The sequence below is a fragment of the Urocampus carinirostris genome, chromosome 7 (assembly GCF_059441175.1).
Source record: "Urocampus carinirostris isolate Australia breed hairy pipefish chromosome 7, RoL_Ucar_1.0, whole genome shotgun sequence".
Lineage (NCBI taxonomy): Eukaryota > Metazoa > Chordata > Actinopteri > Syngnathiformes > Syngnathidae > Urocampus > Urocampus carinirostris.
In genome coordinates, this window is record NC_142355.1 from 42,149,022 (window position 1) to 42,170,393 (window position 21,372).

A 21,372-nucleotide genomic window follows, 5' to 3' on the forward strand; every position below is an offset into this window, starting at 1 on the left:
CGTTCGTGTTAGCGTAATCTTTCGTACGGAAGATTACGCTAACGCGAATGTACGATTAGCCTGGGTTAGCTTTGTTTACGTTAAACATTCAAGTTAAACATTCAGGGTGTTGGAACGGAACCCAACATTCAGGGAGTTGGAACAACTGAGTCGCAGCCACCCACTACAACCGTCTTTTTTAATCCACTTTTTTGTTTTTCCTGATTGAGCTTCAGTGTCTGCTTGAAGCAAACACATGGTGCTTCAAGTCTCTCAGAGCCAATGGGAGGGGTAAATAAATTGTGTCAGCAGAGTTGTGCCCATTATGCTCAATAAGGAAAAACCTCATAAGTTAACTTGCATAGCACTTGAGGTAAATTAATGCAGACATATCACAACGTGGGGCAGCACGGCGGCGCAGTGGTTAGCGCTTGTGCGGCACAGTTCATGTCATGGGAACCTGTCGTGGGTTCAAATCCAGCTCCAGACTTCCTGTGCGGAGTTTGTATGTTCTCCCCGTGCTTGCGTGGGTTTCCTCCGGGCACTCCGGTTTCCTCCCACGTTCCAAAAACATGCATTTCAGGTGAATTGGCCGGTCCAAATTGTCCCTAGGTGTGAATGAGCGAATGAGTTGTCTGTCCCTGTGTGCCCTGCGATTGGCTGGCAACCAGTTCAGGGTGTCCCCTGCCCACTGCCCGGAGATGGCTGGGATGGGCTACAGCCCCCCCCCGCGACCCTAATGAGGATAAGCGGTACGGCTAATGAGATGAGATGAGATATCACAACGTAGGCAGACTCAGACGAAGGGAGTAGCACCAAAACATCAGTGAGCCTCCTACCTGGACCACCAAGATGACCATGCCTATTGTTCCCAGCAGGGGTTTGTTGTCACCAAGCCATTCCTCTAGTTTCTCAAAGCAGCCCTGGATGAAAAAAAATGCACTTATTGTCATAAAATATGTTTCAAAATAGACAGACGACCAAGCGACCAAGCATGCAAGGTATAAATTAGGTAAATAATGAATTGTGAATTTTTGATGGAGACTTATGGGTCACAACGGACTTGCGTATTAAACTTGCATTGTTTCTGAAATGTAAAATGTGCACTACGGTTCATTCAGAGGTCTCCATACTAAAATTGAGCAAGGGTCAAGCTGAGTTCATCTTCAAAGTGGTTATCCCTTCCTGGAGGGCTTTACTGTGTTGTGGGGTCATTTTCTCGCGGCAGGACATCAGGATTTTCTTGTTGTTCAAATGCAGTAGGATAGCTCAGTTGGCAATTAGAGGTTTTCCCTTTTTGGACTGGACTAAGGAAAAAGCTGAGTTTTAAAGCAGATAAGGTTTGTTACAAGAGTAAATTTTGAAACCGAGTGTTGCAAGGCTCAAAACAAATGGCTGTTACTGCATAATGGAGGAATCCATACGGCAATGAAAACAACAATTACCTTTAAGTGCATTTTCTCTGATTAGACACAGTAGGTTGTGAAAGAAACTCAGGACCAGATGGACTTCCATTTACATTTGCATGGGTAAATTAAATGAATAAATCAGGAAAACTGTCTAAAGTTTAGCCTCAAATCTGAATACATAACAAATATTGTATTATAGTTTGTGCAACCGCTTATCCAACACAATTAGTAATTTTATGTACTGCAGTTTAAGTACATTCTACTTATTCACAGGTCAAGCCATACATTTCCGCACTAAAAGGCGTATCTAAAAGCCTTCAATTTTTATACGCCTTGTATATTGAACAATATCGCAACAGGTCTCGCACGATTTTGCCCCATAGAAGAAGTGGTGCGTGGCGCATGCTGGGATATGTATACCGGCGTTTCATTTCTTAACCTTTGTGTCAATCATTATTTGAATCTGTCACAATTGGCTAAAGTAATTCTGGGGTAAAAGAGGTGGGTCCTTTTTTAGCATTTACAAGCTAGTATAGGCTAAAGCAAGGTAAAACAAAGCCTGCAATTGTCCGAAAAAATGTGTGAATCACAAGCTACGACCTAAAGAAAATCATTTTACCAGTCGGTTGATTTGTTGATTTGATACAGAGATGCTTTTTGGCGGATTTCTCTTTTAATCTGTTGGCATTATCGCATGTTTAGGAGTACATAAATGGCTGGATTTACTAAACTAAGGAATCTAAGGAGACCATGGTTGCATATTATCCATAGAATGTGATGGCTGCAAGGTGACGTCTTTGGTGAGTTACCCTGGCTTTATATTTTGAGGGTATCTTGTTCCAGACTAATCAGGATGTTTCTGTGCAGAGTGTATTTTTAAATGTCAGCATATCTTAAACTCCAAGAGTTTAAGCTTTCCAATGATATGGGGCCTGACATGATTCAGTGACTAGTGACTAGGCCATGTATTTGCTTCTCAACGCCAGCGGGCCGTCGGAATGTTAAGGGTTTCATAAAGTTTTACTGACCTATCTGACTGTTTTGTTGACGTTCCTACTGTAGCGCCTTATAATCTGGTGCGCTTTACGTATGGAATATATGACAAAGGACTAATTTTAGGGGGTGGGCTTTATAATCTGGTGCGCCTTATAGTGAATAAAATACGGTTATTATGTCTCATAGCATGTGAAAATGCATTATATGCAGCATATTCTAGACCAGGAGTCTACAACCTTTTTCAAGCTGAGAAATACTTTTTGTCACTTAGTAGCACAAAATGCACCCAGTTATATATGCATTTCTAAAATAACAACATATCATGTTATTGTTGTTGTTACTAAGCTATTACCAGGTGAATATTTGTAGTGTTACATAGACTCAGTAAACCATCCCCCTCCTCCCAAAAAAATAATTTTACTAGAAAATCACAATTACCCAGCAAAGAAAATATATGATCAGAGTACGTCCGCAGGCACCTCAGCTGTCTTTAGGGGGCACCGTGGTGCCCGCAGGCTTCATGTTGGAGACCCCTGTTCATGCCATTGTAACACAAAATTCTATTTATTTCATTTATTCATTTATTATAAAACTATAATTTAGTTGGTTTGACGTGAGGCTTAAATATTTTATTTTATCTGTAATATTTTACACAAATCTTTTGAACGATGCATGTATAAGAAAATGCATGTTTGTATGACAGTTGAAGTATTTTTGCTTATAATTCAAATCACAATTGTTTTTTGTAATCAATTATCTTTTGCTATCACTAAATGATACCCCAATGCTTCTTTAAAAGTTGCCTTGACCCTGTAAGCGTTGCTATATGGCATCGTAACCAGTTACCAGCCACCAAATATTTCTCAACATATATATATATATATATATATATATATATATATATATATATATATATATATATATATATATATATATATATATATATATATATTTATTTATTTTCAAAGACCTCAATTACATGTTTAATGTATCCTGTTGATAGTCATTGGACATTGGTTTTGTTTATAAGTCAAGCCCTCTTGTCCTGAAATCACAAATCCTGCAAAACATTTGCACCTCAACTTGATTCATTGGACTAGATTTATCATATTCAGGTAAGTGAACAGCCTAGAATATTTTTTGGCATTATTACAATTTCCAGACCATGTACATATTTAGTTTCCATGTAATAAATTCTTCAAATGTTGTTTGTATCTTATTAGGTCAATGTAACCATATGTAACCACCATCTTTGAGCTTTTGGGGTAGCCAAAAGTAGAAAATAGAATGGCCAGACGAGTGGAATGCTTTTGAGATGTGATTTGAATTGTTCGGGTGGGGAAGATGTATGCAACTGTTGAAATGTGAGCTGTGCAAATAGGATTGGTACATTGTATGTTATTTTATCGATACAGTGTGCGTGATGTGATTTTCTGCAATCCAAGATGGTGACAGTGACTTTGAGAAAGGAAAATAAAGTGATGAAAGTGATGAGAATGCATTTTTGTTTGTAGTATTTCACTATATTTTTGGGGGTTTGTAATGGTTTTTTACTTGTATCGTTATGTATTTTTAGATGTATATTAATTGGTTCTACTATGATTAAGTGAACAGATTCACAAAGAGAGGACGGCCATCCTCAGGTGATGGGAGTAGTACGCCATCCAAGAACCCATGTGTATGATCCAACAAGTCAGGCGGACACCCTCAATTGGATGTCCGCAAGGACCCAATGGCACATTACCCACTGAAAACAAATAATGGATGCCGCAGTCATTGTGATGAAGGGAACAGCAGCCTGCAGTGTAGCAAAGGCAATGTCCACGGATGCCTCACAGAGGGAAATAACTGTTTTCTGAACTATCACTTAAAATAAGTAAAATAAGAGGAGCAGAAAATGAGCAAATAAGGGGACTATTTTTTTTAACTTGTTTGGATTTGTTTCTTTTTTTTCCCCTAATAAATGACTCATAAATAAAAAAGAAATGTGATGAGCAGGGACAAGTAGGCAATCATCCCTGCAAATAAACACGTAGTTGTTTATATTTGTTCAGACAAAGAGAGTATACTGACAAAAATCCTGCTCACCTCAAAGCCCAATGATGCCATATGGCAACATTAAAAAACAACAACTTACTATTTTCTTTTAAAAAAACGTTTTCATTTCTGCGTCATAGTTCTCCAACAAAAGTATCTGAAAGGTCAAAAAACATTTTGCCAGTGATTTCCTATATCTGGGCCTACAGGGTTAAACGTGATGTGCGGCATTTGAAAACTTAAGGCTGCAATCATAACTTCAAGCCAGGAGATGGCAGCCGAGTATCTTATGATTTCCGTGCAATTGTTAGATGCAATCGAATATACGCTTCTTTTTTCTTTGGGGTTTCTTTTGCCCAGAACAGGCCTGATAAAATTAAGATAAAAGTATATAAGTGCAATGGAAAATAAAAAGCATAACTGTTCTTTGAACCCAGTTGGGAATTGTTAACACATACTCAATTAGGTAAAATATTTAACTTGAAACTTTTTAAGGAAACTTTAACTTATGCACTCTTCCTTTAATATGGTTCTATCTTCGGCATTTGATAACATTTTAAGTCATTAATGGCCAGCCCAGTAACATAAACATTTGAACTTATTAGTACGAAATGATTCAGTGATTTTTTTCAATGCATTGCGTGAATTTTACCTTGGGCATACACATTAGGGGCAAAAGATCAACCCACTGAGAGATGATCAATAACCTACTTTACCTGGAAGGATCCTGCATTGTACCGTGGACAATAATAAATTATCTCCATTCTGTTAAAACACCCTGAAGTCAAATCCTATCTGATGCTAACCAAACGAGGAGATGTGAAAGCATTTCTGTTGTTCAATTGTGTCAGGGTCCCTATGAGACACAAACAGCTATCAGCAGGCATCCGCTTCTTCTGGGCAGGTGCAACCCCCATAGTTAGGAAGTTAAAACTTCACTTTCAAATGTTTTTTTTCTGACAACAAGACTTAAATTGAAGAGAAAAAACATAAATCATCATTTCTTTTAGACGTTTAATCGTTTCGAGTCAGTGCTTCTTTGTCTGCATAGAATTGCAAAATATGCCGTTCTAAAACTTCAAATGATGAAGGACATATTAATTCCTTACCTGGTTCCAGAACATGTTGGTGGAGTTGCGCCCACAATTCTGGGAATGCTCCTGGCAGCAGCGGTCAGGAACAATTTTCTCCTTTAGGGCCTCATGCCAATCGGTGTAAGCTATAACACCACAGCAATTCCACTGTGAAGCACACACATAATAAAATACAATCAATGAGCTAGACAGACCATGAGATCCCTGAAACTTAACTCTCAAGTGACTTTGCATAATGGAAAGTACTCAGACAGACAGCCGTGAAATTCAACGCTGTATTAATACTGAGATAAGAAGACAGCCAGTACATTATCTGAACGATCCAAGGCTTTTTCATGCTTTTTTTTTCTTTTCTCATTTCATGCAACTGTGAGGGGCTGCCTACCTCCGCCTGTATGATGTTCCAGGCATTCTTCAAGCCAATGTTGTTTTTAGAATTGTAGAGCTCCAGCCCATCCTTCAGATCTTGTTTCACATTCTCACTCACCTGTAAGAATATAAGGATTAATGTTTTAAAGATGTTGATTTTACAAAATCTGAAAACGATCTATTGCCACAGCAGGACTGATTTTAAACTTTTTACTTGTCAAAATCAAGCTCAATGTTGCGCTGTGAGAGGGAAAGATGTTAAATCATATCAAATTGAACATGCCCTCAAGCGAAGTGTGTTCATCATTTTCATTGTGACTGAACTCCAACAGTGTGCTCAGGGTTGTTTTACTTCTGTGGGAGATTATTTTCTTATTTGATGTGTATGAGAAACAAAAATCGATGGTTTGGCTTTCCTGCAGTCTGCTTTGCTTCTAAGGATTTCACTAACAGCCACAGCAGAATGTACTTAATATATGCAGCAATTTTTACTGAGGAAACCAGTAAAGCTTTGGGAGCAGTGTAAGTCAAACCAGAGCATACATTTATTTATAGGTTAAGACGTAATGCCTCAACATTTACAATCATAATCACTAACAAAGCCCCAAAGTATTCCCGAAGTCCAGACAAAACAGCTTCAATAGTATTCATAGAACCAAATATTACTAATTTCTTGAATGATTTAATTGGATACTACAAGTGTGTTTTTTGTGGAATACAAGCAGTTTAAGATATTCTTTTATACTTTTTTTTAGTTCGCAGTTCATTATTCCTCAATGCTAAAGCTATGAAGTCCGGCTGAAGAAGCCAATCGGGTAAATATACTTGCAGATATCCATATTTTTTATACAGTAAGTGATGTATGGATTTGTGTGGGTTCACAAAACTAAACACAAAATACTCATTCTGAACAGGAATTGAACCCTGGGCCTCCCTGGACACTGTGCTAACCACACAGCCGCTATGTCCAGAATTGACCCAAATTGTGATTTTTAGCTTGACAATGACATATTGCAAGTTATCTGTGTGCCCTTTCATTCAAATGTTTGAGCGTATTTCATCACATACACACAGAGGTGGGTAGAGTAACCAAACATTTTACTCAAGTAAAAGTACTGTTATTTCAGAATAATATTACTCAAGTAGAAGTAAAAGTAGTCGTCCAGATACTTACTTGAATAAAAGTAAAAAAGTACTTGGTGAAAAAGATACTCAAGTACTGAGTAACTGTAGCAACGTCGTAGTTATTGATTTTTTTTTTAAAACAACCAACAGATGATTAAATTATCAATAATGAAAAATACATTTAATATAAAAGTAGATTAAAATAATCATTGTAAATTTGAGTGCTTTGATAAAAAAACAGTATAAATCAAATAAATAAATGAAGTATATGTAGCACCAAGTAGTACACTGTTAATACTTGGTTTAACAGGCTCTTCAAGCAAAACAAAAACCTCATAGACGAACTTGAACAAAGAATGCATATTGTAAATGGTGTTTGGCACCCTTTTTAAGGGTAACATGCTTTTGATGTGAGGCCAGGGGTGCTCCTCTTTTTCTATGTTTTCATAGTCGGTATTGCTAAGCGACATTTTTGATCTGTTTCACCCGTGAACAAAATTTTCCCCGCTGAAGTTGAAAATGGTCACGTGACGAGGCTGCTACGATTGATTGCTTAAACATGGTAGCGCGTGGCGGAGTTCTGGATCAAAATAAATGCGCTTAGGGGAGACTGACAGACGCGTACTTACATGGAGGGAATTTATTAAGTAACGACTTCAATGTTGCCTAATGTAGCGGGGTAAAAATACATTTTTTTCTTCACAGATTTACTCAAGTAAAAGTTTAGGGATTTTAAAATACCAGAAGTACACAATTTCCCCAAACTTACTCAAATAAATGTAACGGAGTAAATGTACTAGAGTAAACTTGAGTAAACTTGAGTAAATGTACTCCGTAACTACACACCTCTGCATACACACATGAAATGTCCTCCAACAGGGACTTGCAGCCTTTAAAGTGCTGATTTTACATCATTGTGGTTCCAATTGCTTTATTCTAATAGATAAGATAATTGTTCTAGAAGTATAAAAAAGAATGCAGAGAAAAGAGCATTGGAGCCAAACGTTGCTAAGAAAACATCATTAAAGAGGGCATTTAATTTGTGGAAGGCTTTCTTGAATTGACCAAGGCCTTAGATTTAACTAGTAGGAAGGACACAGATCTACATGCTCTCTGAGCGCTCGTCTTGGAATCAAGAGATCGCAGGTTTGATTCCCGGCTCCTCTGTGTTATATGTCGAAGTGTCCTTGGGCAAGACACTGAATCCCTAATGCCCCCAATAAGCAGGTTGGCGCCTTGCATGGCTGCACGGCCGCTATTGGTGTGTGAGTTTGTGTGAATGGGTAAGTGTGAATCACAAGCGCTTTGGGAAGTCTTCATGGACTTGAAAAGCGCTATATAAATGCAGACCATTTACCATTTACTCTGTTAGTTTAAAAACAAAAGAGCATGGCAATCAATGGAACACATTGCTGAAAGCCCTCTGTGTGATTGTGGATGATGTAATAATAAGTTACAAGACTTGTAATGACAACAACTACTGGTGTTAGCTGGGTGCTGTGTTTTGTCTTTCTTCATTAATCCCAGAAAAGTCATGCGTAACTGGCTTGGACTTTTTGGTTGTAAGCATTGGATATCCAAAGAGTGATTTAGGATGTTGTTGAATTACCCCAATTGAATGTTAAAAAGCTTGGAATGGTGTGTGTCAATGAGTTAGTCGGATGCCAAAAGAGAATAAGATGGCAAACATTCAGGGGTGTAGTCAATAGTGGTAGGCGTTACCAGGATTTGTGTATTTATCCGATTCAAGTAAATCCACAGTAGAATCGATCAAAACCAATCGGATACTGATACATTACTGTTTGGAAGTTAATGATCATTGAATAATTAAAGCTTTTCCCCTTTGAGTTGATGCAGACGGACAGACAGACAGACAAGTAGTACAGGCCATCATCACATGCTGACAGTTGAAGTAGGAATTTTAGAATAATAATAAATGAAATATCAAAGTTAACAAACATATGAATAACCGAGACGGTCTTCCTAACCCCCATGCATGAAATAAAAAATCTTTAAAAAATATAGTAGTGCCATTTGTGCATGAGGTTTGATTAAATGTTATTTTGCAAAAAAATCCCCATAACAACAAGTGGGTATTATCCAGGCACCATCAGTAGACTTTTTTTTATATTTTAGCAAAGTTGGCTAAAATCACTTCAATGAAAAATATACTAGCAATTTTCTACATTCACTATACTACAGTAAAATAAAGTGGAGAGAAGTAACATACAGTAAAAACCACTACACAACGATTCCTAGTGTATGATACATTAATGTATCAGCATCGTCTTGAGACGAACAAAACCTACTTGGGGGCCTGATGTTGCCAGCGGGATTTGCCTTTGACACAAGTGCTTTAGAATGATGCGAATAATTTAAAAATAAGGCATGTTGGAGGAGGATAGTGGTTTTCAATGACCGCATTTTATAAAAAGAATAATCATTATGATCACCACCATGATACTTATTTCTGCCCTACACTTATGCTACCCTTCCTTTTTACCTGGTTGGCTTATCACATTGTGAGTTAGTAAACTCTCTCGCTGTTTAGCTTGGCCTGTTGGGTTTACATCGAAACAATGAATTCACTGCCCTAAAGGAAAAAAGCTTGCTCATCTGCGGCTTGCTCATCTGACCTGATTGTATGAGTACTGTATGAGCGTACACATTCTGAATTGCATTTGATCACCCTACTAAGGAACATAAAGCAAACTGAGCAGTCGGGCGATTTCTTTACATTTCCATTATCCTTATACAGTACCTTCACACAGAGAAGAATAGAAGACATCACATTGAAGCACTACAGGCATTTTTTCTTTCTTTACTTAAATATATTTGGTAAATGTAAAGAGAGTGTGTCTCCAATTTATTACAGCATTTGGATGTGCTGAACTACAGAGACAGTCTGGTTCGTAAAGATACATACAGTAAGACCTCGGTTATTGCGGTTAATGGGGACCAAAACCACCCGCGATAAGTGAAAATCCGCGAAGTAGCGGCGCACCTTCCAAAAAAAAAAAAAAATCTCATCTCATCTCATTATCTGCACCGCTTATCCTTATTATTCGCGAGCGAGCCCCTAACCCGCGGCGCGGGTACTTTCGGGCGTGATACGCACGACACCGCGACAAGCCGAGCGGGTCGGGCTCTCCACGCGGAGGCCGGTGTTATGCCGAGAAATGCATCCCTGCCGAGATTTGCATCCCCTCGCTACTACAACCACTTTTACCTCATTTTATTTCACTTTTATATCACTTTTCGGGAATGTAATAGCGAACATATAACAAAAACCACTTTGTCTTGCATTTGTTGGGAATGTAATACAACTTAAACCATTCCGTCTTTGTATTTGTTGTGAATATAATCGAACGGTAATGCACACCGTATACAAATCACTTTTGAGCAGGTAACGTGTTAATTTTGCCTTTTTCTATTCAAATCGCTCGTATTTAAACTGATATGCACTCTGCCATAAAGCTTATTTCAGCATAATAAGGTTTACGGTAGAGTGCATAACAGTCCTGAAAAATGATTTATATACGGTGTGCATTACTGTTCGATTACATTCACAACAAATACAAAGACTGAATGGTTTTAGTTGCATTACATTTCCAACAAATGCAAGACGAAGTGGTTTTGGTTATATGTTCGCCATTACATTCCTGAAAAGTGATATAAAAGTGAGATAAAACGAGGTTATAGTAGGTTATAGTAGCGAGGGGATGCAAATCTCGGCATAACACCGGCCTGTCGGAAGCGCAGAATTTGTACGGGAGTCGGATTTGGGCACAACACCGGCGCGCAGTTTTGGTGCGGCTTCCGCTTCACCGCCGTAATGCATAATAGTCTTTGAGATCCCGTCAGCAAACACAAGCTTTAACGTGCGCCACGAGCACCATGCTAAGCCGGGAAGGCTCTCGACTTACTCTGGCCCTACTGAGTGTACTGGTAGCCCACGGCTGCCACTGCTGGGTCCACGCGGCTTCCGCTTCACCGCCCCCTAATCCCCACAGGTCCCCCCCTACCCCTTTCCCCCCCATCGAGGGCCGTGTAGCGCCATGTAGAGCCATCGCGGCCCGAGCGGGAGACTGGTGACTTTTTCATCCGCGTTAACAAACGCATTTTGTAGAATACGAACGCGCTTTATTGTTTAAATAAACGCATTATATAGACTAAGATCGCCCAATTATTTTAATTAGCTCGCTTTATGGTTTCAAAAAGCGTATTATATAGAATACGATCGCTTTTGTCGGAAGCGCAGCAGAATGCGCGTTCACGCGAGGGGGGAAAATTCTGTACGGTAGTCGGATTTGGGCACAACACCGGGAAACGAGAACGGCGCGCCGTGCTTGGGTTGTCGGCCGAGGGGGATTCCCGTAAAAAGTAGCGACGCCCCTTTAAATTTTTTTTTTAAAAAAAAAATTACCATTACAGACCACGAAGCTCTGAATCCGCGAACGTCGAACCGCAAAGTAGCGAGGTCTCACTGTACTTCATTGTTGTAGATCAGGGGTCTCCAACCTTTTTGAAGCTGAGACCTATTTTTGTTAAGTATTAGTACAAAGGGCACCCAGTTTGATACTAATCAAAAAAGCAAACTATCGGGTTATTCCCATGTTATTTAAGGTTCAACCAGGGTCGTTAGAAGAACCACTTCCTGTGGTATATCTTTGGCAAGTACAGTCTGGCGGTGCCCATCCCTCTCCAAGCTGTATTTTTGGGTATGGGTTTAATTTCCCACATGAAACAGATAGTACTGGTTTTCGTAAATTCCAGTAGCAGGAGAACCCTCCGGATCTGACTCAGATACAGACTCTTTATCAAGTGGTCGCTGTTGTTTTTCAGTGTGAAGCGTCATCTGGCTTTTCAGAGATGAGCGAAATCCTAGCATTGATGAGCAGAAGTGTGGGACAATACTGACACCAGGGAAAAACTTGTTTTTTTCCCCCAAAAGTATTGATTGATTGATTGATTATCACACTTGATAAAGATTTTTTTTAAACATTGCTAGCCAAGCTTCAGTTCTTAGAGGGAAAAATGATAAAATAACCCATTCAAATAGTACCATTTATCTTGTCAGTTTAAAAAAAAAAAAAGGTTTTAAAATAAATGCTTACATGTAGGATAAAACTAAAAGGAAAATTAGTTATTTGATATGTTATTCCCTGCGATTGGCTGGCAACCAGTTCAGGGTGTCCCTTGCCCACTGCCTGATGATTGCTGGGATGGGCTCCGGCACCCCCGCGACCCTACTGAGGATAAGCGGAGATGAGATGAGATGAGATATGTTATTCCCTGGTTAACTATTGAAGGTAGGGTTAAATAGTCTCGGTCAACCACTGAAAATGTTCAGAACATATCCGCGGGTACATCGGTCCTTAGGGGGCACCTTGGTGCCCTTGAGGCAACTTGTTGGGAGACCTCTGTTGTAGATCTTAGGGCACTTGTGTAATAGTGTAATAATCTGTGAAGCCCTTTGAGACTCTTCGTGATTTAGGGCTATACAAATAAAAATGACTTGACTTGACCTGACTTGGGTGAAAATATTTGGTAGAAGGGCTAGGAGGAAAAGAAATGTTGATTTTTTTATTTTCATTTTTAATCTACCAATACCTTCTGTGACCCGATACCTCTGCAAAACATGAGGGAAAAAAAGATAATGAGGGCCTATACAATTTTTCTTATACCGTCGCTGCTATTTCTCATTACTTGCTTTTTCTTCTAAAAGTTCCATCATGGCAAAAGTAATGAATGAAAAAAATGGAGATGAGTCGTTTTAGGATAGCAGTGATGACTAAACATGCAGAAATCTACACATATATTTTCATTTTTTAGTCTACAGAGAGACAATTGTATCAAATTAATTTTAAAACACTCAGAATTAAAGTCAATTAATAAATTATTTTCCTTTTTTAAGCATTCGTTTGGGTAAGATGCATTGAACAACTTAAAATTCAATTCCACTAGCTCAGAAGTGGTTTTTTTCATTCAATTTGAAAAACAGCTTGATTGATAAAATTAAGAACCTATAAAGAAAAATAGCAAGTACAGAAAAATGTAGCCAGATATTTAAACGTTGAGGACACTTGAGACAAAAATGCCACCAAATCATTTAATTTTTATAAGTCGTACTTTTTTAAGTCATTTTGTACGTATTGTCAAGAGAGAGGTTGTTCCAGAAGTCTTGGGCACGGTTGAAGTCACCAAATCTTCTTAACTTTAAATGACACAAAAATAAAAGTTGTACCATTTTAAAGCTTATTTCATCAAGGTTTTTGTAATGCTGTTTTTTTAAAACTTTTTTTCAGACCCATTGATGGCATTCACTCAACCAAGATAGGTGTTTTGCGTGCTTGACTTTGCAAAAACAGAATAATGGAACTTGGGAAGGGGTCATGGACAGAACATTCAGAAACAAACCCCAGAGAGGAAGTCCATGGTGAGGTGGCGTTGTAAATCCATAACTGATGGGTGTTTATGCCTAGCTTAAAGACAGGACGCCCCTCAACTTCAGAAGATACGATTGAACAAGTTTGAACAGTTTTCCAGCAGCGCCCCCATAAGTTGATCAGAAGCGCCAGTAGGGAACTTCAGTGTCCTAAATTAACCTTTTGGGATGTCTTAAGAACATGACCTCACATGATGCCTTAAAATCTACAGTTAGTTCAACAGTTGAAAGACAATGATAAACCAGATCGCCGTGACCTGCAATGGATAAATTGAGTCAGAAAAAGATCTTTTTTTCCATCATGGCCAAGAGGCTGACCATCTACCTCACAAGTAACAGCTATATAGACACCAGCTGCCAGAAGGCTGCTGTCCCAGGATTTTCAGGGTGTGTGGAGCACTCAGCAATAATTTGAGAGCAAATACAAAGGGCAAGGAGAGACCTCCATGTTGTGTGTCTGGATCTTGCCAATGCGTACAGGTCCGTCCCGCACCAGCTGATCAGCTTCGCCTTGGACTTCTTCCACATGCCAGGCTGCATTAAAGGCATGGTGGCCAAGTACTTTGCCGACTTGCAGATGTGCTGTGCTCACCAGGACTTCACTACAGGATGGCAGCAGCTTGAAGTGGGGATAGCAATGGGATGTTCGATCTCTCCCATACTGTTCATCGCGGCCTTCGAAATCATCCTCATCGGGGCTGAAGAGTATTGATGAGCTTGTAGGCTGGGCAAGAATGAAGATCAAGCTCTCTAAGTCCCGAAGCCTGTCCCTAAGGAAAGGTATCAGGGACGACCATACCATCTTCACTGCAGGAGGAGAGCAGATCCCGCTACTAGTAAAGCAACCCATCCGTAGCCTAGGGCGCTCCTACACAGCAGACCTCTCAGACAAGAAGGCGGCAGAGGCTGTGAAGAAACAGCTTGCGGAAGGCCTAGCCAGGATCAATCAGAGCCAGCTCCCAGGCAAATACAAAGTATGGTGTTACCAGCACATACTATACCATCAGGTGATGTGGCCTCTGAAGGTGAGTGAGGTCCCTTCCTCACTGGAACGCAAGATATTATATTAGGAAGTGGCTGGGGCTGCCAAGATGCCTCTCAGACGTGGGCCTCTTTGGTCAGAACATACTCTAACTGCCGCTCCATTCCATCAACCTAGGATAGAAGAAGGAGAAGGCCCGGATGGTTTTGGAGTTGAGAGAGTCCTCTGATCATCTTGTTAGATCAGCGGGCACCAAAGTTCAAACAGGAAGAAGGTGGAAGGCAGAAGAAGAGGTTGACCAGGCAATCAGCAGGTTAAAACATCGCAAAGTGGTCGGCAGGGTCCAAGTAGGGCGAGCAGGTCTTGGTTGGAGCGACGTGCCCCTCTTTTGGTCAAAGGCTTCCAGGCGAGAGAGGAAAGAGATGGTGGTGACAGGAGTGATAAGGACTGAGCAGGAACGCCATACCATCAAAGCGGTTTCCCAAAGCAGACAGGGCATCTGGACAACTTGGGAAGGGGTCATGGACAGGCCCCTGTCGTGGCGCGACCTGTGGAAGATCCCTCAAGCCAGGCTCAGCTTTCTGATCCGGGCAACGCACATCACACTACCCTGCCCCCAAAATCTACATCTGTGGTTCGGCACTGATGCGATCCGCCCCCTCTGTAGTACCATCAATGCGAGCCTTCAGCATATCTTCTCAAGCTGCAAGATGGCACTTTCCCAAGGCCGCTACAGGTGGCGGCACGATGCCGTCCTAAAGAAGCTGGCAGAGGTAGTCGAAAGTTGCAGACAGAGGGCAAACAGTCAGCCAGCTCCTCCATCAAATCACCTCATCCAGTTTGCAAGGGCTGGCAACAACGTTCGCAAAAACACAAATGTCCCTCGCAAAGGTGAAGGCTCCTCTCGCCCGCCAGCGAATGGAGAATGAAAGTTGACCTCAAAAGGCAGTTGCAGTTCCCCAGGGAGATCGCAGAAACATCATTGCGGCCAGACATTGTCCTGTGGTCTGTAGCCAGCAAGGCGGTCCACCTGGTTGAGCTCACTGTCCCTTGGGAGGAGAGAATAGAGGCAGCATACGAGAGGAAACGGGCGAAATATGAAGACCTGGTAGCCGAGTGCAGGGAGGTGGGCTGGAAAACAACAGTATGCCCAGTGGAGGTGGGGTGCAGGGGTTTTGTGGGCTCCTCAACCTCCCGCTTGCTCAGAGACCTTGGATGCACAGGAGCGGGCAACCGGAGAACAACTAAAGACCTGTCAGAAGAGGGGGAAAAGGGCAGCTTCTGACTGTGGCTGCAGAGGAATGACAGGAACTGGGGGCCTTTAAGTAACACTAGGGCATCAGTGGGGTTGGCAGGGAGATATCCCAGCCATCGCTCCGCCAACGGGAGATGTCCTGGGGTTAAAAGAGCGAAACATCAATGACCGGTGGTCCCCAGCTGATGACCCAGTCAGGCCCGAGTGTTCAGGGCACACAAGCGTTCCAAAGGCGTTGGAGGAGGCGCGTCAGGCAGAAATGCCCAGCAGGAAGACCACCATCCTGTATTTCCACTTGATCTCACACCATGCAAATTATTCTTGTGGGTATTTGTGAAAGGATTGGCCTATGTGCCCCCCATTCCAAGAGACGTAGTTGAGCTGAAGACACAAATAACAGAAGCTGTTGCAACCATTGACAATGCAACGCTTGGATGCGTTTGGCAAGAATTTGACTATTGGCTTAAAGTGTGTGGTCACAACAAGTCGTATGACCAATGGTGTTCACATTGAATTTCTTTGAACATTCAGCATAAAAATTGAGATTAAAAGCGTTGAATTTACCAGATGGGTTTAAATATCCGTAATTGTTTCGAGGTTATTCAATGTAAAAATGTGCCCCCGACTTTTGGAACACCCTGTATTATTAACATTTAAAATTAAAACGCCTAATAGGACAAACATGTCCCACCAGCCATAGTTTGCCCATTAACGTTTAAGGGGTATTGTGTGTTTAAATTGAACACGCTTATACATGTGAAAACCGACTTGCCACCACCCTCAAAAATAAATCTGAGGATAATGAGTTGCACCGTAGAGGGTAATTGGTTACATCAGCAACCGCTTTATGATTCAAACCATATACCAAACAAGAACTAAACAGGCGAAGTTCAAATGAAGTAAGGGCTGCAGCAAGGGGAGTGTAAGTTGATTCAGGGCACACCTGCTCCTTGTTAGTGATAGGATTAGGGCTTGACTAGCGGGAGATGACAAGGTACAGCAAAATGCACAAAATGCTTTAACTGTGGCAGAAAATCTCCCACTCATGTGTCGTTTCAACAAGCTCTCATATACTGAAGCTCTTATTTATTTACCGTATATCTTTAAAAACATTGCATTGAGTATCATTCATTGGCTTTTCAATGAAAGTGTCACGTATTGATTGAGCGACATTATGACATGTGGAAACCTTTGTGCAGCGGGATTTAAATACGGAATATGCTGAATGAAAATGAATCCCATTAGGTGCTCATTAGCGAGTAAAATTTAGTTTATGGGCTCCTGTATTCATAACTTGCATCCTTATGAATATTTGAATGGCAAAATATTAAACAGCTGCATTCAGTCAGAAGCAAAATTTGAGTTTAGGCTGTGACTGTATTTTAGCACCCTTGAAAAATGCCTCTGTAACAGTGTCATCTGAAGTCATGAAAGTCTAAATGAATTTGTATATCTTTATTTAAAAGGATATAAAAGTGTTAACTACTTTTGATGATGAAAGTTGCTTGTCTCTGTGTGTCCTGCGACTGGCTGGCAACCAGTTCAGGGAGTTCCCTGCTCAATATATATATATATATATATATATATATATATATATATATATATATATATATATATATATATATATATATATATATATATATATATAATATATATATATATATATATATATATATATATATATATATATATATATATATATATATATTAATAAGGGCAACACGGAGGCACAGTGGTTAGCGCGTGTGCAGCACAGTTCTGAGGTCATGAGATCGAACTTCCTGTGTGGTGTTTGCATGTTCTCCCTGTGCTTGCGTAGGTTTCCTACGGGCACTCCAATTTCCTCCCACATTCCAAAAACATGCATTATCAGGTTAATTGGCCGGTCCAAATTGTCCCTAGGTGTGAATGAGCGAGCGAATTGTCTGTCCCTGCGTGCCCTGCGACTGGCTGGCAACCAGTTCAGGGTGTCCACTGCCCACTGCCCGGAGATAGCTGGGATGGGCTCCAGCACCCCTGCGACCCTACTGAGGATAAACGGTGCAGCTAATGAGATATTTTGCATTGATTCACGGTGTTAACACTACATCGATAGAGTGCAATATATATATATATATATATATATATATATATATATATATATATATATATATATATATATATATATATTTGCACTCATTAGCATTATACATACACACATATATATACAGTCGTATGCAAAAGTTTGGGGCACCCCTGATCATTTTCAAGATTTTCCCTTATAAATCATTAGTTGTTCGGATCAGCAATTTCAGTTTAATATATCAAATGGCAGACAAACACAGGGACATCTGAGAAGTGAAATGAAGTTCATTCTTAAGACTGTTCCCACTGGGACAATATCAGGACTCTTGATTGTGGCCGAAGACCCAGTGTCCACCAGGGCTGTGCAGGAATTGCCCCAATCGGCAAGGAAGGCTGGGGTCTCCAATGTCCGTCCAGCCCACCATCACAACGTTCTTGTTCTGGACGTGCACGTCCCTGCACACAGCTTAGCTGCCAAACACATCCCAGCATTGCACTGTCAATGTTGTAATAGCTTCTGATATTCCCATCTTCAGCTTATCCATGCCACTTGTAATAGGGGGCACATAGACATAGCCTTTCACAAAACCCCACAAGAGGAATTCGCAAGGTGAGATCTGGAGACTTTGGTGTCCAGGACATGAGATTGTCTGTAGCGCCCCCTTGGCCTCAATATCCTTCTCCATTGCACCAATCACGTTGCTTAAATTCAATGCGTGGTGATTCCTTCAAATTAAACTCCCCAAAACTCCTCTGAAGCGCCACGAGCAGTGTACTGTAATTAGGTCTCTCTTTGTGATTTAACAGCAGGAGACACGATGCAGTGTCATCAGTCAGCGACAGCGCCAATCAAACGGCCTGTGTTTAATTTGACCACCTTGAAGTCCCGGCCATTGATTTAAATTGTGCTTTATAAGCTTCCCAACTCCCCTTACCGGAGAACTTGAGCGCCTTCACGGCAGACCATATTATCTCCTCATATTTGCACCAATAATTCCAGGTGCTTGACTCGTAATACACAGAAGAATGATACACACAAACTCCGCCTTCCTCGCTAAAAAGACTCATGTGTATTGCCTAAAATCTCTGGGATATTTCAATTTTATTTTCTGCACCCATGGCAAAAACGCCACAATTATCATCTTTGTGTAGCAGGCTCTACAGTTCTATCCTTTCATATGAAGTGGATGCCTCAACTGTATTTATCCCTGTACATTGTAAGTCTATGCTTCTGGAAAGACTTGTACGGGCACAATGTGTAAACAAACGGCCAGCAGCAATAGAGAACCAGGTGAGACAATAGCTTGAAGCCTTTATTGGTACTTTGTCAAATTTGATCAAAATCTGAAAAACAAAATATTTTATTTTTACGCATTACACAAAGGGTAGGTCAAGGCATTTCCAAAAGTGGCCTTATTAATACTGGCCCCTTTAGGTTAATATAAGCTATGGACTGTGGAAAAAAGCCTGCAAATGGCCGAGAGTGGTGTCAATCAATATGTCAATCAAGCTCATCCTGTAGAGAGCAACAAGCTTCAGTCAAAACTGCAAGCATGTAACTATTTTGGAACAAAAACCTGGAAATCTGTTGGCAACTGAGCCAAGGAGCGCAAATAATACAATATTTGCATTACTACCTATTTTTAAAATACAGTAATCCCTTGCTACTTTGTGCTTTGGTTATCACTGGCCGATTTTAAAGTTTACTGTCATTGATTTCAACATATTGTGCATTGTGTTATACAGAAGAGAGCACACAGCAACGGCTATCACAGGGACAGGTTGGATGTGTCTATACTGGGTGGGTGTGGCTGTCTATGAGACTGTGATAGGCTGGTTTATGCTCTCAGTGATGTTGGAAATAAGTTTACCAGTCTGTTTATTTGTAAACTGGAATTAAGTGGCGAAACAGACGGATTGGGTACAATGATGCAGTAATGCTTTTAGGCGTTTTTAAAAATCTGTCTACATTTTCGTGTGTTTTAGAGTAAACCATATTCAAGGTTGAATTTACTGGACGGTCCTAGATGTAACAAGTACATTTTTGCAAAGAATCATCTCATGAGCTAACAACCAGGGTACGTTATTGGTGAGTTAATAGTTTTCGGGTTTCCTCTTTCAGACTGATCGTGATGTTTCTGTAATAAGTCAGCATATATTGAATCCCATGAGTTTAAGCTTTTCAATGATGTGTGGCATGACGTAGCGACTGGTGCCATTGTAAAGACACATCTTTGCTTATCAACAGTTGAGAACGTTAAGGGGTTAATATAAAACAAATCTGCAATGCATCAAGTATGCAAAGGTCCAATTATGAAATGGCAAGGGAATACTGTACAGTGGTCTGCAGGGATTTAATTGATTAGGCATGTTAAATGACGTTGTTTATCGTGTTATTGATTTTAGGTCACATCGCCCAGCACCATGTTAATCAATTAAACTAAAAAACAACAAAGGTTAGCCACCGTCCAGTCCAGCCCATTCGAAGGTCCATAAAGTAATAAATGCAGTGATAGCGTTGAAGGAAATTGGATCATTTTATATTATTTTGAAGGGCAAACAATCCACAGTCATTCGCCAATCCAATTTTAAAACAGCCAACTGTGGTCCGCATTCAAGGCTTGTTAATAAAGCCTTGTGATTAGAAGATCGAATCGCAGAAGAGGATTAATGATTCCTCTGATCACAGACTGAACAAGAGAATGAAGAGTGCATCACACAGAATTGCAGATTTCGAGAGAGGGAAGAAGGCCGCTAAATGGTGACAAACATTGCATAATATGTAGAATGAGTAAAAACACTAGAATAAAAAAATAAAACAGAATTTTCATCCAGTGGCCTGCTTGGAAAGCAAACATTTCACGTCAATATAATGGTCTTCCTTCCGGGTGTTTGCAGAGTAACATAGCACTGACTGCCATGATATTGGTTTGGCTTATCTTAGGTATAAAGTGGGTATGGGCAGATTGATACGGATAGTGAGATTATCGATACTAAGAATGTTATGGATCAGATCAACACTATTAGGTTGGATGGTTGGATCCAACATGGCGTCGCGCATGGATGCTGCGGCTAGTTGCTCTCCAGCTAATCTTCTATTTATTACCGTTCTCTTGCCTTTTTTGCTCTCTTTTTTTGGACACATGCGTGGCCAATTATACTTATAGTCGGGAGGAACTTATTTATTTGAGTGGGCGTCTAAATTTCGACTTTTCGGGCACTTTTTATACCACCATTGATATCCCGAACAAGCTACAAAGAGATCCGGGATCTCCGTGGTCGGCAACCCCACTTACGAAGCGACGGAGACGGCGTAGAGAACAAAAACAGAAGCGGGGTGGTCGCGCTGGGAAGTGTGTGAAGCTAAAGGGACTACATCGGCGAAACGGCAGAGAAGGACACGAAGATGTGCCTAATTCCACCATTATTTCTTCATCAATCTTGCCGGTCAACGGACGCATGAGACTCAACACGCCCGAACGGCGACATCTTGTGACGATCTCTATAAAGACTTCAGCTAAGTTAAACGATTCAGCAAAGCTAAAATTTGGTCTTTTGAATATTAGATCGCTTGCTCCTAAAGCTTTACTTGTTAATAATATTATTTGTGATTA

The 21,372-nt window shown here is 40.6% G+C and overlaps 1 protein-coding gene and 1 pseudogene across 2 annotated transcripts in view; one reads left to right on the forward strand and one right to left on the reverse strand.

Moving 5' to 3' along the window:
* The window catches only part of LOC148363353 (tetraspanin-9-like), a 407,202-nt gene that overhangs the window by 5,840 nt on the left and 379,990 nt on the right, over nucleotides 1-21,372 (reverse strand). For both annotated transcript variants that reach the window (XM_088341017.1, XM_088341016.1), the window contains 3 exons: nucleotides 5,901-6,002; nucleotides 5,531-5,662; nucleotides 819-902 (listed from right to left, as the gene is read on the reverse strand). In XM_088341017.1, the coding sequence (XP_088197143.1) occupies nucleotides 819-902; nucleotides 5,531-5,662; nucleotides 5,901-6,002 (318 nt within the window). The remainder of the gene's footprint in view (nucleotides 1-818; nucleotides 903-5,530; nucleotides 5,663-5,900; nucleotides 6,003-21,372) is intronic.
* LOC148363354 (uncharacterized) lies at nucleotides 13,759-15,368 on the forward strand (annotated as a pseudogene).